The sequence below is a fragment of the Urocitellus parryii genome, chromosome 15 (assembly GCF_045843805.1).
Source record: "Urocitellus parryii isolate mUroPar1 chromosome 15, mUroPar1.hap1, whole genome shotgun sequence".
Lineage (NCBI taxonomy): Eukaryota > Metazoa > Chordata > Mammalia > Rodentia > Sciuridae > Urocitellus > Urocitellus parryii.
Window position 1 is genome coordinate 31,967,044 of NC_135545.1, and position 17,554 is coordinate 31,984,597.

The following is a 17,554-nucleotide window of genomic DNA, read 5'->3' on the forward strand; positions in this document are numbered from 1 at the left end:
GAGGTAGTGGGGGAGTTCTAGTGGAGTGGAATTTAAGGCATGGTTGCTTACTGGGCGAATGAATTCCAGCCATTTGGAACTTTGTCCTTGTTGTGACTGTTGTTAATAATGAAATTCTTTTTAATCCTGAAATAAATTAACAGAGCACTCCAGAGGTATATTTTCTTTTAAAAATGGAAGGAGAGAAGTTTAAAATCTGTTTTTCTCATAATTTCACATCTGGTCTTTTCATTATGTACAAAAATAAAAGGTACTTTCCAGGAACCCTATTTAATTGTATAGAAACAGGTTCAGAAATGTGAAATTAAGGGATTTTATGTAAGGTAGATTTTTTTTTTACATGATGCTAAAATTCTAGAATTCTTTAGTTCTATTTTCTAGTAAAAGAAACAGCAATTTAGGGTTATTTTAATATATATTTTTTAAAAAGTCATGGGCATTGAGGAATAAAAGGATATGCCCATAGTTCAAAAATGTCTTCAGTTGCCTTAATGAATCAAAATGATCACTCTTAAATGTACATCATGCAAAGTTAGGCGTGCCTGGTTGATCTTGTCATGTCTTGCCTTACCTTAGAGCAAGGAAAATTCTTTTGCTTATCTTAAAACTGTAGGCAGCGGGGGAAACTAACAAAGAAAACAAATAGTAATTAGCTAAATGGAATATGAAGCAATATAGAGAACAAATGTTGCAGTGGTTCCCAGCCCTGGCTGAAAGTTAGATTCATCTAGAGAGGTCTTTAGGAATACGAATGCCCGAGCCCCACTCCAAATACCTTAAAGTAGTCTCTTTAGAGGTGGGGCATGCAGATGGATATTCTGAAAGCCCCCCTGGGGATTCTGAGGAGCAGCTAAGATTGACAGCCCTAACTGCTACTTGTAGTATGCTGTCTCCTGTAGTTTTCAAATCTTTCTCAGCCAAAACAGGCCAACCAGGAAAGTCAGTGTTGCCTACGTCCAGGAGAAGGAAGATAGGATGCTGACAAACTGCCACCCAGGAAGTGAGATAATTGTGCCTTTCTTGAGCATGACCCTTAGTTTGGTTTTATAACTTTGACACAGGCTGTTAGAGTGGAGAATGCAGAATCCAGGATCCCCTGGTGAGCCTGCTCAGCAAGAGAGCCTGCATTAGCAAGTGCTCAGCTCCCCTGGCTGCTGTTGAATGGGTTCCCATCCCTTCTGCTGCTCTGTTTTTTAATGCATTCCCTCTATCCCAGGCTTCTTCGCAGGGTCCTCCTGAGTCGGAAAATAAATTCTTCTTTCCTCCTTTGACTCATTAAGAAGAAAGTTGTAACTGTTGCAGTGATGTAACTGGCCTATTAGAAATCCCCAGAGAAATTGAGAGAGATTGGCGTTGGGCCTGGGTGCTCACCATCATCACCATCATTTAATATTTATGAAACACCACACACATGTAATTTTGAGCTGAGCCAAGCACAAAGAGCACGTCCACTTTCCTCAAGGGACTTATAACTCAACTTGGTCTGGTAAGCTACTCAGACCAGGTGTGGTTATATAAGCACGAAGCTGCTGCCAGCAACCACACATTAATATTCAAGAAGAAGCCAGGAATATGTCAGGTCTGGAGCAGCCAGGAAAGGAAAAGGCTGCCAAGATGTCTTCTAAGGACTCAAAATATTTCAAGTTTTTAATTGAATTTTCCCACATGATGATTGTGGGAAGGACAATGTGTAGTTAAATTTTTGCTTCAAACATCATTGTAACTGCTTTATTAAAAGGTAAGACAATCATCTCACATTAGTGGTGGTGTTATTTCCCCTCTTCCTCAAGTTGAGGGATTGCCTATGATTCTCCAGCATGCAGATGAGAAAGCATCCTGAAGTAACCCCAGTGTATCTTCTGTTCTTTCTAAGTTTGGGTAAAATTTGTATAAATTTGTATGTAGTCACCAGCATGGCTACTAAAAATTTCAGTCCAAACCTAAGTGATTGAATTTCTTAGTTTTCATTTAATCTTTTATGTTTTGGAGTAATATATTTTCAATGTTAGAAGAAGTATTAATTGACAGTGTTTTAAAAATTTGTCCATTTCTATATGGAAGACTACTATAGCCTAAGACGCAGGTCTTTGGGGTATTCCATTATTTTAAAATTTATAATATTAATCAATGTAGTAAATTGAAACTAGTGATAAAATACGTGAAGTTGTACCATTTATACTTTCAATTTCAAAATATCCCTTGTGATTTTGAAAACAATAACTTCGTCTTGATGTAATCCACTAAATTCTTCAACCCCATAAAGCAGGGAAAGGATCAGGGAGCTTTGTGGTTAAGAGCCGCAAACTTTCAAAAACATTTAAATTTCCTACGTCATCCTCAAGGTCACTTTTTAAATATTTTTGAGGAGCACTGCCTGTGTTTTGGAAAGCTGACTAACAAAGCAATCTCAGTCAGAAATCTTATCAGCATTGCACAAATACTCAGAATGGGGACGTAAAAAATATTTGTGGAAGCAACTGCAAGGTACTGATGTTAATGTGTATTGATCTTGAAGAACTTCCAGAATTACTTTTTAAAAGTGTTTTGCTTTAGTGCTAAGTAAATAAAAAATATTTAATTTCAAGAAAATTGGTGACACACTTATCTGTGTGGTAGAAACAGACTCAATCCCAGTAAACAGACTTCTCTTCTCTGATTCTTTGGATAACTGAGAATTTACTGTATTTTAATGATACCATTCCTTTGAATTGTAGTTTACCTTCAGCAACTTGAAGACTTTTGTTGGCTGCTGGCTAGTAAAATCTGTTTTATATAAACATTTAAACTTACTTTGAGAACATTGATTATTTCTATATGCAGACACAATTTTATATCAGTTATAAAAACACAATAAAAAGAAAATAGTCCCCATTCTTTGGAGGTTTTCATTGCCAAATGTATACCAAACATAGCCTTAAATATTGCTAGACTTAAAAAGTTATAAAGATTATCTTATCCCATATGAATAAAACGTTGAATAAGTCCAACTGTGAAATAACGTTAGAGAATTGAAACTTGAGAATCAGGCCATTTACTCCTTGAATGGGCGGTAAATGAACAAGCAGCCTAGAACCTTCCTCTGGCTCTGGAAGCTAAGCAGATAGAAGGAGCTGGGTGGCAAGGGGCTCACAGTGACACACGGGCATTTCTGATCTGATCTTGTTGACCTGAAGGAAGGGGATGAGGCCCACATCCTGGAGCTTTGTCACACATCTTTTTGCAATGACTCAAAGTAACTCCTTCGTTCCAACTCTGCGTTGTACCTGAGCCACAGGTTGGGACAAATTATAGATGGGTTAGGGACTGCCTCCAAATAGCTGGTCTCTTTCTTTGAAATATGGCCCTGAAAGATTTTCAAGTCTAGATGTTTTTATTAAGTTTATAATTCTTCCCAGGGAACTTGGTAAGTATTTAAAAGACAGAGCCATAGATTTATGAATTAATTTGTGTCATGAAACTGATTCATAAGTATAAAAATCAGTATATGTTGCTATTAATTTTTTATCTGTTTTTAAATATATTTTATCAAGCCACTTGCTTTATTTTGAATGACTGGCATTCAGACTACCTAAATTATAGTTGCAGTTAGAGCAATAGTGAGTTTTGTAACCTGAAGAGAAATATATATCTCAGGGGTTTTTTTATTAGTAAAAATGAAGAAATTGGATGATTTGTAAGATTCCTTCCAGTTCCAAATTTTATAATGAATTTAGAACCTTTGCAATGTATTATTTTATTAATACAGTAAGATAATCCCTTAGAATAATTTACATGCTTGTTTTTTTTTTCCCTGAACATTACTAGAAAGAAAACTTCCATAGACTTTTTAATGTGACTAAGTCAAGGGTCTACCTTAATATAATTTTGTCAGTCAAAACTACTCATAAATAAGAGACTGATAGTGAAAACTAAGAGTCTAGAATTTTACCTTGTTCTGTGACTCATGGTAATAGCGAGGACCTATTATTGTTCCCCTTCTCCCTCACAGAGTGAGTTCCTATTCTTGACCTCTGTTATGCATCAGGTTTGGGAGTGTGGGTAAAATTTAGATATCTCACAAGAGAGGTACAAAGTAAATTCAAAGGAGTATTTCCAATCCTGCAGGCAATCTGTTATTGTAATTTAATCGTTCATACATCATTTTTAGATCTATTCTTCAGAACTTCTAGGTAAGACTTCTGTTTTGATTAGTGGGAAGAGCCACTGAAAGCTTTCAGCTATATGGCTATGACTTGGTCAGCCCCTCAATCTCTAAGACTCCTTAAAAACAGCCCTCCATGGTGCACGGAAAAAATTGAAGGGTGGTGGCCCTAGAAGGAAATTATGTTCCCTAGAACCACCTCCTGAAACTTCACAGGCGATGTAATGTTAGTATTGATTGGTGGCTGCCAGGGGGCACCATGTGTCAATCAGAGGACCCACATAAAATGGATGCATTTTACTGAATGTAAAAGATACCTCAATAAACTTGATTAAAGAAAAGAAAAAAAAAAGACAGCTCCCTACTTGTCTACCTTCCAGACAAATATGGCAGTCACATGACCCGAGTTTTCATCTTGGGAATAAACCCTGTTACTTTAGGGAAATCTTGAAACCTCTGTTTCTATCTTCTCTAGTAGGAAAGTGAAATTAAATTATCATTCCTTTTCGTTTCCACCCTGCAGTAAGATAAAGCAATATGGTGAAAGCAATTGTTGACATTTTGAGCCTTAGTTATTTTGAGAACCTTATGAAAGCTACCAGATTTTTCCCTAAGAAAAATGTACACACAGGGCTGTGGCTGGGGCTGGGGCTCAGTGGTAGTGCACTCACCTGGCACACGAGAGGCGCTGGGTTCGATCCTCAGCACCACATAAAAATAAAATAAAGGGATTGTGTCCACCTACAACTAAAAAAATACATATTTAAAAAACATGTGCATACACCTTTTCAGATGCTCCTCATCTTCCTCCTTTCCCAAGTTCATTAATGAAACCCCGGTGAAGAATGCTTGCCATACGTTTTAAAGTGAAGTTCTGAGCTCAGAGTGGTAGGTAAGGACAGATGAGAAAAAAGTAATTTTTTTTTTTTTAATTTTAGCAACTGTCTGTGTGCTAGGCAATGGAAATACACTGCCACACAAAGAACACAGTCCTTGCCATTAAGGAGCTCTTGATTGGAGCGCAGATACCTAGTCACAGTCCAACATCACCTTCTTGTCATTGCCAAACGTCATTTATTAACCTACCAAATGCAGTATGGCTCTAGCCCTGTTGTTACTGGCTCACAGTGTTTCTGAGAATTTATTACTTAAAGGTTTTGCTGCCAAAATGATTCTAATACCTGGAAACATAATCCCTGCACTTGTTGAAGGGTTCTTTCTCTCTCCCCTCTTCTCGCTCCCTCTCTCTAGGTTTCTCTCTTGCTCATTTTCCCTTTCTCTCTTAGCCCTCTTCCTTCTCCAGTCTCTCTCCTGTCTGTCCTCCCTCGGTTTCTGCCTCTTTTCTTTGTCTTTGTCTTGAGCTTTCTCTTCTGTCCTCACCCTCTCCGAGTTCCTGTCCAGGTGAAAGTGTAAGGAAGATTGTGTGTTCACACAGCCTGGAATAGAATGAGCAATTCTTTTATGTTGCTATCATGAGCTGCCCTCTGGGGTGTATCATTACTAGTTACAGCTCATTTTTATTGGCTTGGAAACACAGGATCTTCTGGGACCTAATTCTCCCAAGGGGCTATTGAACCGTGTCTTCCAGTTTGCCCAAGTTTGTTCCAGTTGCTGATGGTTTACTGCAAATTAAAGCAGAAGGAGAGGAAGAATATAGCCTCTACTCAGGCCTCATTTACCTTTTCCTTCCCTTCCCATTTTCTCGATGTGGCAGATTGCTCAGTAACCCATAACACCCTTTGGTGACCCTTTGGTGCTGGCCATCCTGAAAGTGGCACCTGTAATGGTGAAATTAATGCTTTGTTCACACTAAGTGTGGCAGTCCTAGACCTTGCCTCCACAGGGATCCTGTCAAGGTGAGACTGAGCTGGGAACCCACACTGGATGCTGGAGGGCCACAGTAAATGGCCTCATTAATAAAATACTTATATTTATTGATAAATAGGAAATGCAATTTTCTTCTGAATTGGGAATGACGGGGCCATGTGCTTGTCATTCCACCCAAGTGAGCACTTTCCTCCAGACAGGCTCAGGGCACCATGATGATGTGTGGAATATTTCAATTTCACCGTGTGACGTGATTAGCAGTAATTCAACAGTGACCTGCCTAATCGATTTCCTCCGTCCTTTCACAGAACCATGATGGCACCATCGACTTCAGAGAGTACGTGATTGGCCTGGCCGTCTTGTGTCACCCGGCCAACACAGAGGAGATCATCCAGGTGGCATTTAAGGTACTGTCAACCCCACTGATAGCACCTTGGTCAACAAGTGTTGACGCTAAGTGTATTATCTGAAAATCAGTGAATCTGTCCTGCGAGTTTATAGATCTACTGTGACATCTACAGGAGAATAATGTGATTAAGTCAGTTGCTCCTGAGAATAAAGAAAACACAAGTATTCATCCGTTTAAGCAAAAATGGAAGCAGCTAGGAAACAACATCTAGGTGGAAGAATGGGCGATTTAACACATTAACTTTAAAGATTATTTCTTTTCTGCCTTTCCATTTTGAAGCCATCAAGTGAGGCTCATAAATACCATTTGTCACTAGTCATCCTGATTCACCATCTGGAAAATTCCAACCTGCCCTTATTTTCTCATTCTGTATGTCAGAAATATGTTAAGTGGCATCTGAGGTGGACTTCACATTGCTGTCGAGATGTCAGGTGGACACCCTCCTGAATCTCCACGTTCCCACCTTCCTGTCTTAGCACATTATTTTCATGGAGGCAAGGGATCTAACTGGGAGCAAATAAGTAAAATCCATGTCCCTGGCCCCCAGAAGGACTTGATGAAAGTATGAATCGTGGGGACCCAGACTTCATTTTCCACTCAGGAGTAGAAACGGAGAGGTGTGTTTCGTTGTGAGAGTGAAGGTGCTTCAGCTGTTTGTATTTGCACATGATGTTTCCTGCGGGTCCCAATCTCGTGTGATCCCCTCGTGAGTGAAGCACAGTCTCCGTCTCCCTCCTGGCTGGCCAAGCTGTGGGCATGGACACTCGCGCATGCTCTTTGCTTTTTGCTGTGGACCTTCTCTGACCATTTTCTGCTCTTCTCTTTCTATCTCTGAGAAGGCTGTCCCACGGTGACTCCTGGCAGAGCTGTGCCACCCAGAGCTCTTTCTCCTGTCTTGGAGGCCCCCAGGGAAAACCTCAGGAATTTCTTGTGCTCCATCATTGATAACAGCTTCCCTGAGCTTACTGTTTATCCTGTGCTGGTTTAAACTCAGTTAACTGCAAGGCCTATGACCAACCTAAGTGGTTGATTCTTAGCAGATGGTCATAAGGCAAGGGCCAGAACTTCAGAAAAAGTTTAAAACCTTCAGCTTTTACAGACTTATGCATCATCAAACCCTAACATTACACACATAACTAACTTATTCCAATCCAGAGAGTTCTGTTTCTGTTATGGGATTGTATGTGTAATTATAAGTCTAGCTGGGCAAAGAGTCACCTTTGGTTTACCAATGAAAGACCTGATAGAAAATTTGACCCTTAAGTACAGTAATTACTGTTTTTAAAGAAGTCGTGAGAATTTTGTCCAGCCTAGACTTTGGTTTGGGGGTGGGGGAGGGAAGAAAGGAAGATTCAGAGCTATAGTTAGCTCTTTTTTCCAGTAAGGAGGGGTCATGCTTCACATTGTTTTTTTTTTTTTCTTTTTCTTTTTTTAACCTTCTTTAACCTTTGTTTTCAGGTGTGGTTGTTTGGGAGATGTTTTTACATACTCCTGTTTCTCGGTTAGCAGGATCCTTTTATGCATAAGACCCTTCCCCATTCCTCTCCTGGGCTGCCTCCGCAGTAACTACTGTCTTTTACCTTACTTCACCTTCACAGTGACCTTTAGAGATAAAATATTAGTGGAGTTTTTCGTGTGTGAGTGACAGAGAGACTGGCCGACACCACAGTGGCATTAGTTGTAGGGCCAGGGAGTGGACAAAGGGAGCTCAGAGCTGGGCACCAGCAACTATCCCTGCTGCGGGCCCTGGGGAACCCTCCCTTGGGCGCCCCCATAATTAAAGTGAACAAGCTGCAGCTCAGTTCATACTTCATCCTCCAGGGAGGGTCTGAATGGCCTTGGGCCACATGTTTGGTGGGAGAGTTGGGAGGTTTGGATGCAGAGTCCTGCAGGGTTCTGTACAGTGGTGGGGGGTTCCATTCCCCCAGAGGAAACCAGGGTGTCAGACTTTCCACCAGGGCACAGATCGCGGGTTTCCCATCAGTCTGGGAACTGGAGAGGGAGACGCTGGAGCCATGGTGAGGGAGGGACCTGGGGTAGGTGTGGGAGAGGCAGAGGAGGTGAAGGGAGCCTGCGCAGAAGGGAGGGCCACCATGTGGCAGGGCCGGGGCTGTGGAGAGAGGTTGTGGGGATTGCTCAGGAGTGGAAGGCTTTGAAGAAGCACCAGCGCTGATGAGGGGCGGTGCGGCCACTGCATCCCCCAGTTACCGTCCCAAGTCCAAAGTGCATAAGGACCTGGGCTCTTCAGGCCTGATTCACTTCTCACTTTCCAACCATCTCCTGCCTGGTCAAGAGCTGAGTGGTGGGAAATGACCTATAATCCAGTGCTTTCTGCTCTGGGGACAAGAAGTTATGCCCCCGCCCAATGTGTGTGAATGATTAAAACACTACTCGCTGTGAGCCTGTTGTTCTTTTATAATTTTCATACCATATTTTTTTTCTGATTTTCTCTGGTTTTGATCTTATTTTTAACCAGAAGTAGAGACCTCCACAGCAGGAACTCTAGACGTTAGCTGCCTGGATTTGAAGCCAGCTCTGCCACTTACAAGTTGTGTGACTTGAGCAAAGGTGCCTAAGTGTCTTGGGCTCCCACTCTCCCTTCTGTAAGCTGGGACTCACAGTGGCCCTCACGGAACGTGGACTGTGGCGGCCGGTTAAGAGCTAACACATGCACAGTGATCTGCAAACTTCTGGTCAGCACCTGTGAAGAGTCGGTGCTGGCCCCACTGAAGTCTTAGGAGACCTTGGGATGTGAATTGCTTCTCGGTTGTCCCCTTTTATTCCTGACCTTCAGCCTCTCCCGTTCGGCTGCCTTTTCCCTCCACCCATGATACGTTCTTCATACGTTCCTGAAGACAGCCTCCCTCTGTGCCTGGCTGCTATCTAGTTATCTCCACCCTTTACTGCTAATTTCTTAAAAGATGCGGTCATACCAGCTGCCTTTGCTCTTCTGTCCATCCCTTGATTCCCAGGACCACGTGGCTTCCAGTTCCCTGAAACTGGACTGAAGTCACCAAATCCGAGCAGACCTTTTTACCTCCTGCTTGATCTTTCTATGGCACTTTTCTCTGGTGGCCGTTACCACCATCAGAACCTCTTTCCCCAGCATGAAAACCCTCCCTGTGCGTTCAGGGTATGCACTCTTCTTCCTGGTCTCCTTCCAATGCTTCTCCGTCTGTCTCTCTGCTCTTCACACACCTCGCCTGCTGCTGTCCCAGGGCTTTGCCTAACTGCATGTTCGCGGACACGCCCACGGCTTCAGTTCTCACCTGAATTCATAGCTCTCGCCTCACCAGTCTCCTAAAGCAATATCCGAATCCCTCATTTACTTCTGGCTCCACTGGCTCAAATTTAACCTGCCCAGGTCCAGCTCTTGATCTCGCTGGCTCCTTGCTCTTCTGCGTTCCCTCTCTGGGGTCACATAACCTGCGTTCGCCCACTTGCCCGCCTAGAGCGCCTCAGCCGTCTTTGGAGCCTTCCTCTCCGTCTGCACACCTCTTCCGCAGGTCCTGTCTCTGCTGCTTCTCAGCTCTGCCGCTCCTGCCTTTCCTGCATGTCTACCCCAAACTTAATTGGTTTTCTTGTCTGTAGCCTCACTCACCTCCTGCCACACCCCACTTCCAAGACTGCCTTCCGTTCACCTGCCCTCCATCATCGTCTGCAGGATTAGGTGACATGCTTTGTGTCTACCATGATCTCGATCTGCCTCTCGGGCCCTTGACTTGAGCCCCAGGCAGTCGCCTGCCATTCCTGACATCTTCTGGGGACATCTCCTCATGTTCTGAGACTTGGCTCTAATATCAACTCCTCTGGAAGCCTTCTTGGGCCTCTTTGGGTGGATTCATCAGGTTCCCCACAGGATTCACATGTCCCCGTGCCTCTATTTTAATTCTGGTTCTTTCTACTACTAAACTATAAGTGTCGGAGTAGCTGAGCCCAAACTTTCTTCATTCATATATCTTGCCCGGGCACCGTGAATGTTTGAATTATTAAGAGTTTATTTTCTAAGATCATTCCATACCTCGAGGGCTCAAGGAGCAAAGTCTTATATTTTATTTTATTTTTCCTCCAGCTCTTTGATATTGATGAGGATGGCTATATAACAAAGGAAGAGTTTTCTACCATTCTCCAGGCTTCCCTGGGGCTGCCCAACCTAGATGTTTCGGGTCTCTTCAAGGAGATTGCCCAAGGAGACTCTGTTTCCTATGGTGAGTAGGCAGTGGGAGCTCCTGGTTTACACGGAGGGTGTCTAGACCGTGAACCGGGGCTCAGACGGCAGCGTTTCCCTTAACTTATAGATTAATAGTAGCAATAACCGTGACCACGATGGTGGTGGAGGTGGTGGTGTGACAGCAGAAGCAATACCCGATTACTGACCACTGGGCATCTTGTGACCATTCTCTATACATTCACTCAATTAATCTTCACAGCAAGCCTGTTTAATCAGCGTTCTTAATTACTTTTATTTGACTGAGGACAAAGAATATAAGTAAATTTTCTAAGATCATCAAGCCAAAGAACATCAGAGCCTGGATTCAAAACCCAAGGTAGTTTGGCCTTAGAGCCTGCACTATTGACTGTACCTTGGTGCCTCTCAGATCTGCTGCATGTGGTAGCCATCAGCCTGGCATGACGACCCTGAACACATTCATGAAGCTGGTTGTAACTACATCCCCAGTAGAGGGTGTGGACCGAGGGACCAACAATGATAGGAGCTACACCTCGGTCGTTGATGTTGACACAGCAGCTTGTGTGAGCCTGCACATTCGTATCTCACGCACCTCTTTTGCAGCCCCTGTGCGGGAGGGAGCATCATGGAGGAAGGCCTGTGGTGGATGCCTGTGCCTTCTCCCGATGGCCCAGGTCCACAAGGCCATGCAGGGAGGGCTGAAGGACAGGGAGCTAGCTCCCCTGGCGTTTGCATTCCTGCCCCGGCTTTGATGTGGCCTGAGAGTTTGATGTGGCCAGAGAGTCTGGCTGGCTTATCTTCCCCAGTCTCCCCCTCAGGCCAGAGGGGCTCCTTAATTACTTCATTACCTCCCCTAGGATGCTCAGAGTTCAGCTTGCTGACTCCCTGGGATGCGAAAGCAGCTCATACCCGGCTTTTAACTACTGTTCTTTGGGCTGCCCCACATTTCCTTTTAGGTAATTAAGTGCCTAGGGCCCTTAACCTATTGAGTGCATTAAAAACACAGAAAGGATGAAATGGGGGGAGTCTATGTACCAGGGTGAAACTTCAGAAACCCGTGGATACTAATTCTGTGGTTGTTTTCCTTTCACAAGTAAAATCCTTTATTACTCTGAATTACCAAATTTTGAAAAACTATTCAGCATAAGTATTTCAAAAGAAAATAATACTAAAAATGATTTGTCCTTTTAGGGAAGTATGCTTTGTTTTATGAAGTTCAGTCATTTTTTTTTTCTTTTCAGAATACACAGAATGTCTCTTTCCCCAATATTGTACAAGTCTAGTTTTTTTAGGAATGTTTGAGGTACTTGATCATTTCATTTTAAAAATAGATATTGACATGTGTCATGAATGTGATCCCTTAAACTCTTTTTGGTTTTCCATTAGTCAAAACCCAAATTCCGCCTAGCCAACTGGAAATGAGATCCTCTTTAAGGCCACTGATGTCCCAACAGATGATCTTAATCTTTTGAACTTTAGTTCAAGTCTTAAATTGAAGTTCTTTCTGTAAATCCACTGTCAAGCTCGGGTACCCTGAAAGTCACTTAGTCCTCTTCTCCATCAGCAAAATAGACTCACATCGAATAGGGTAGAGAAACTTCAAACTCGAGGGCAAAATTGTATTTTACGAAACCCTAGCTCAGTAGAGTCTTAAGATTCAAATCCTGGTAGTTACCTCAGTAAGCCTTCTACACCTCTGTATCAGCTCTTAAATCTAAAACACTTGATAAAAAAGAGAAAAAAACTCCACTCCTCAGAGGTCTTATTCCATATGCCTTCCAAGCCGTTGTCAATGATAAGCCAGGGCTCAGCTTTTCAAGATTGATCTTTCTATACCAGAGTTAAGGGCTAAAATAGCTTTCAAAACCACTAATAATAAAAAATCCTGGGTAACAATTCGAAAAAATATTATTACTGAAAGAAATAGTTTAAAAGTTATAAAAATCATTTTTATTACTCAAAATACAGAAAATGAAATAAAACATAGAACAAAATGAAGTTTTATAAAGCAAACACCCACGTAATTACCATTCTGATCAAGAAATAGAGCTTTTCCAGAATCCCAGAACCCTATGTGCCCCTTCCCAACCACAACCCCTTCCTCACTTGTAAAGGAGGGGCCTGTCGCCCAGACTTTAAAGGGCGCAGTGGCACAGGAGGTCGAGGTAGGAGGATCAAGAGTTCAAAGCCAGCCTCAGCAACGTAGCAAGACCCTGTCTCTAAATACAACATAAAAAGAGCTGGCGATGTGGCTCAGTGGTTGAGTGCCCCTGGGTTCAATCCCCAGTGCTAAAAAGAAGAAAAAGGAGGGGGGCATCTCTGAGCTGGGCACTGAGCACCCATAGTCTCTGCTCCTCAGAAGGCCAAGGGAGGAGAATGGCCTGAGTTGGGAGCCTGAGATCAGCCTGGGCATCATAGGGAGTCAACAGACAGGAAGTCTCTGCCCTGCTTTACCATTGCACCACAGATGTGTGCTTCTTTAAATACTGTATTTTAGTCTTGTCTACGTTTTTTGAACTTCATATAAATGGACTCTTACAATATGTATTCTTTTGTATCTGGCTTTTTTCAATCAGTATTACCCTTTTAAGATTCACCCACATGTTTTTGTCACATGGCTATTCATCATTGCTGTATAATATTTATTATGTTCCATGAACATAAAATTTATCAGTTTCTGCTGTTGATAGACCTTTGAGTTATTTCCATTTTTTTACCTATTATGAATAATGTTGCTATGAACATTCTCCTACATGTCCCCAAGAACACCATTTGCACAGATTTCTCTGGGCAGTGTATCTAAGAATATAATTAATGCATCACAGAGTACGTGCATCTTCACGTTGAGTAGCGAATGGGAAACTGTCTTCCAAAGCGATGGATAAATTATATTCCCCTGAGCCATGTGTGCGAGTGGAGCGACAGAGTTTTCCAACTGTATGATTAAAGTCCTTTGTTAATCTACATCCTATCGAAAGAAGGTTCACCCAATTGATTGGATTTTCTTTCCTCCTCTTCCAGAGGAATTCAAACGTTTTGCCTTAAGACATCCAGAATATGCTAAGATATTTACAACGTACTTAGACCTCCAGACAAGCCATGTGTACTCACTGCCCAGGGAAGTCCACACAGCTGCCTCGGTTGCAAGTAATAAAGTCTGTCCTGAAGATCATGAAGATAGGACTTCGGACAAAAAAGATGACTGAAAGCAGCACCCCATGAAGAATATTGAAAGTATAAAAGCATTTATTGATAGTATTTCCAATGGGCATGTGAGGAATGATATTTAAAATGGGAAGCTTTTTTATACACATGATAAGATTTCTTACTAAAAATGCTTTTATTAACTAGCAGATATGAAGTGGCATTCCTTCTCTTCTTTGTTATATTATGCTTTACTGGTTTGTTTGCCAGTGATAAATACTGTATATTTTTATGGATTTTCCAGTTTCATTAGCGTAATCAAATGAATACACTGGCAATCCTAGTTACTGGTCAGCAATAATCAACACTGGAAAGAGTTTTAAAAAATACAAACACTGTTTAATCCACTTTCCTCTAAAAACCAGTAATACTGTGTTTCTCTAATTCCTTTCTTTTCTGAAAATAAGAAGAGTCTGAGAAGCATGGCAAAATGTTGTATCTTTGCACTCCACAGATTCATTTTTTCATCTAAATTTCGTTTCTTGGATCACGGACTATGGGGAGGGAGGGCTCATTTTCTCTTTAACACGCATCTCTGTTGCAGATTTCTTTCAACCCACTTCTAAGGAAATCATATCTTTTTACGTGATCTACGGGTTAGGACTTGTTTGAAAGCTGACTGCTGTGGCCAGAGGCTAGGTGGGAATCGCTGTGATTGAAGGGAACATTGATTGTCTAATGAGAAAATGAATTGTTTGTCACAGAGTTGAATTTAATTTGGATTGGATGGTTCAGAAGGTAGCACTTGTCTGATAAATAAATCAGATTGGTTCTATTTATGTGATAATAGAATTAATATATTTTATCATCCAAGAAGGAGTTTTATTTGTTAAGTGTCTTCTCCAATTTTAGAGCTTGTCTGAAATATCTACATGGAAAGCAGGAAGCTTCCAAAGTGTCACTAAATGCCAGAGAATTGAAAAACCTACTTTATTAATGCAAAACCACAGTTTATGCCCCAGGCAGGAATCCAGTGGTCACATTTCTCCTCCAGGTTAAGCAATAATTTCCCTGAAGTGCCATTTGTATTAGGTCTCATGTATGCATATTGCTAGTATCACTTATGTTTGAGATTTTGAACAAAGACCAATTTATTAAAATAATGTACATAAATAGTTTGTTCTTATTCTGAATTCAGCCTTTGACACCAAGCTCTTTGTTTTGGCTATGTTTCAGAATGTATTAATGATTCACCCCCCAAGCTATTTTGTAAAAGTCATTTTTGAAGCTGAGAAGTATCATGAGAATGTCAGAGATTATATTTGATCAAGTATCACGATTTTAAACTAGTTTTTACATAGTAAGCAGTTAGTTTTCTAAATTGATGGGTAAATATGTACTTGGGTAACTGAACACCAGAAAATTTCATCTATAAGTAAATGTAATTATTTACTTCTTGTATGTTGAAAGCATTTAGAAAAGATGTTAAGGTGAGTGGAAACAATTACTTAGGTGAAATAATTACTAAATAATTTTAATAGTGTCTGTCATATGTGATGAATGTATGTAATACTCAGGTACCATGATATGTTGTCATGGAAAAAAACACCTAATTTTTATTAATCATTAAAGAATAGCATTATAAATTAAAGGCTTTCTTTCTGTAGGGCTTTTAAAAATGATCCTATCATTTTCCTGTTTTAAAATAATGGTTTATGCTCATTACTTCCACTTTTGAATGTAATGTTTCTATTTTATGATTCTGTTGCTGAATAAACCAACTTGCCACAGTAAACATTCTTGACTTTGCCGTTTTGCCGCCATGTACTATGCTTCTTAATATCATGTGTGAGATGTGTTTGCACTTGGAGGAGTTGATGAGTCATTTTATTTGCATTTTAACTTCATGAAATGTCAGACGTGGTAAAAACTCATTACCCCCAAGAAGCAATCCTTATTATTCATACAGAACTTGGCTTTGCAGGGGTTGGATGTGCCCCAACACAGGCTGTGGTCAGCAGTCATCACAACTGGACAGGCCTCTCCTTGTGTCCCTCTTAACAGTGACTTCTTCCAGAAACACTTTTCTCCTCTTAAGATTTAAAGTGAAGAATTAAGTTTATTAAATCTGTTAAATGCTCTGGTTTTATATACTAATTGGGGGAGGGTATTTCACTGCATAATTGTCATAGATTTTATGCCAAATTTTTTGCAGAAAGGTAAGGCATGACCATTATGTGAAGTTTTTTTTTTTTTTAATTATACTGGTATTACTTAAAAGCCATTTATTACTAAGCTGTCTTTGGTGCAAGGTTAGGATGTAAGGAATACTTGTGAATATACTTTAATGCCAGGGTGACAATTATGCAGCATGAAATGCCCTGTGCTTTCTTTGAAGAGAGAAATACTAGGCCCTAAAATCTATAAATCAGAAAAATTTCAGTCCAAACAGTTCTATTGAAAGATAATGACTTTGGAGACTTACAGACAAGGGTGCTTGTATTATGCATGTTTAAACTTCCTTTTTGACTTTTGGCCTTTTGGAGACGGCATGTGCCAGTCCCTGGTGGTTCCTCTGAGGGAGGGGACTGCCTCCCTTTCAGAAGGCTCAGCTCTGCTCTCTGCATGCGGTTCCCAGACTCAGGAACCCTCCTCTTCAGACTCTTCAAATGCAAGGTGGTTAGTTGAAGGTAATTATTGGGATCGATGGGCTCTCTACTACAAAGGTCCTTGGATATTTGTGTTTTGTATAGCAATCAGCAAAGAAGATCAAAACATACTTAAGATACCATTCCTTAGGAAGAGAACTTGCTTACAATCTTGGGCTTTTTCTCTTTCCTACTCACTTGGATAAACTTTCTTATTTGTTTTTGTTGAATCATTACATCGGCATATTAATTAAATGCTCTGTTACTGCTTGATGGGATGAAGGTGCTCCCAGAGTTCTTGATACATATTCATTACACATATCACAAGCTCTGGTAGAAAACTTGGAAGAGTCCTGGTCCTTTTTATCCCATTTAATGTAAGTCTTGGGTCTAGGTAACCATTCTCTCCCAGAACAGTTCCCAAGTATCTGTGTGGATATCCACATATTCTAACCATTTATTTCCATTGCATTTTGATACTCAGCTTGTTGGTTTTTGCAATATTAGCTGCATCATTTTCTTATCGTTACTAGAAAAGAATCAATGCATGTTAGAAAAGAGAAAAAGTGGAGAAAAGAATAAACAAAAAAATCACATTTATTTCTACCACCTTAAATCAATTGTTATTATACATTTAGCATATTTTATCTCACCTCTGTCTTGATGTTCTTGCATTCTCAAAATAACATTGTATGTGCTGAATAATGTCCTCTTTTTTACTTGTACAATAACTTCAATGTAATCAAAATTCTTTAAAATCTTTAAAATTCCAAAATAAATTTTAGAATTAATAAATAAAATAAATTCTAAAATTAATTTTAGAAATCTATAGAATTCTTTAATGTCATATTCTTTATAAATTTTAAAAATTCTAAAGTAAATCTTAAAAATACCTAATATTTCTTCGGAAATCTATAACACATGTACATATATGTATATGTAACTGTATGTAACATTCATCTAATACTGAATACAGGAGTTAGATTTTCATTTTGGGAGTATTAAAAACATACAAGTCAATACTCCATAGTAATTCACAATTAGAAATAGTTTGCTAAGTGACTTATTTATACTTTGTCAATGTTAAGATAATCTACTAAAGATTTTGTAATTGTTAAAATTTATTTTAAATGAATTTTATTACAGGAAAAAATGAATTATCCTAGATTACATAGAGTATGATGATTTAAACTTCA

At 40.4% G+C, this 17,554-nt stretch overlaps 1 protein-coding gene across 1 annotated transcript in view; it reads left to right on the top strand.

Annotated features, from left to right (window-relative positions):
* Positions 1–14,127, top strand: part of Lpcat2 (lysophosphatidylcholine acyltransferase 2) — a 59,002-nt gene extending 44,875 nt beyond the window's left edge. Inside the window, exons 12-14 of the mRNA XM_026392279.2 lie at positions 6,277–6,375; positions 10,450–10,585; positions 13,588–14,127. Coding sequence (XP_026248064.2) covers positions 6,277–6,375; positions 10,450–10,585; positions 13,588–13,772 — 420 coding nt within the window. The 3' untranslated portion in view covers positions 13,773–14,127. The remainder of the gene's footprint in view (positions 1–6,276; positions 6,376–10,449; positions 10,586–13,587) is intronic.
* Positions 14,128–17,554: the final 3,427 nt, after the last annotated feature.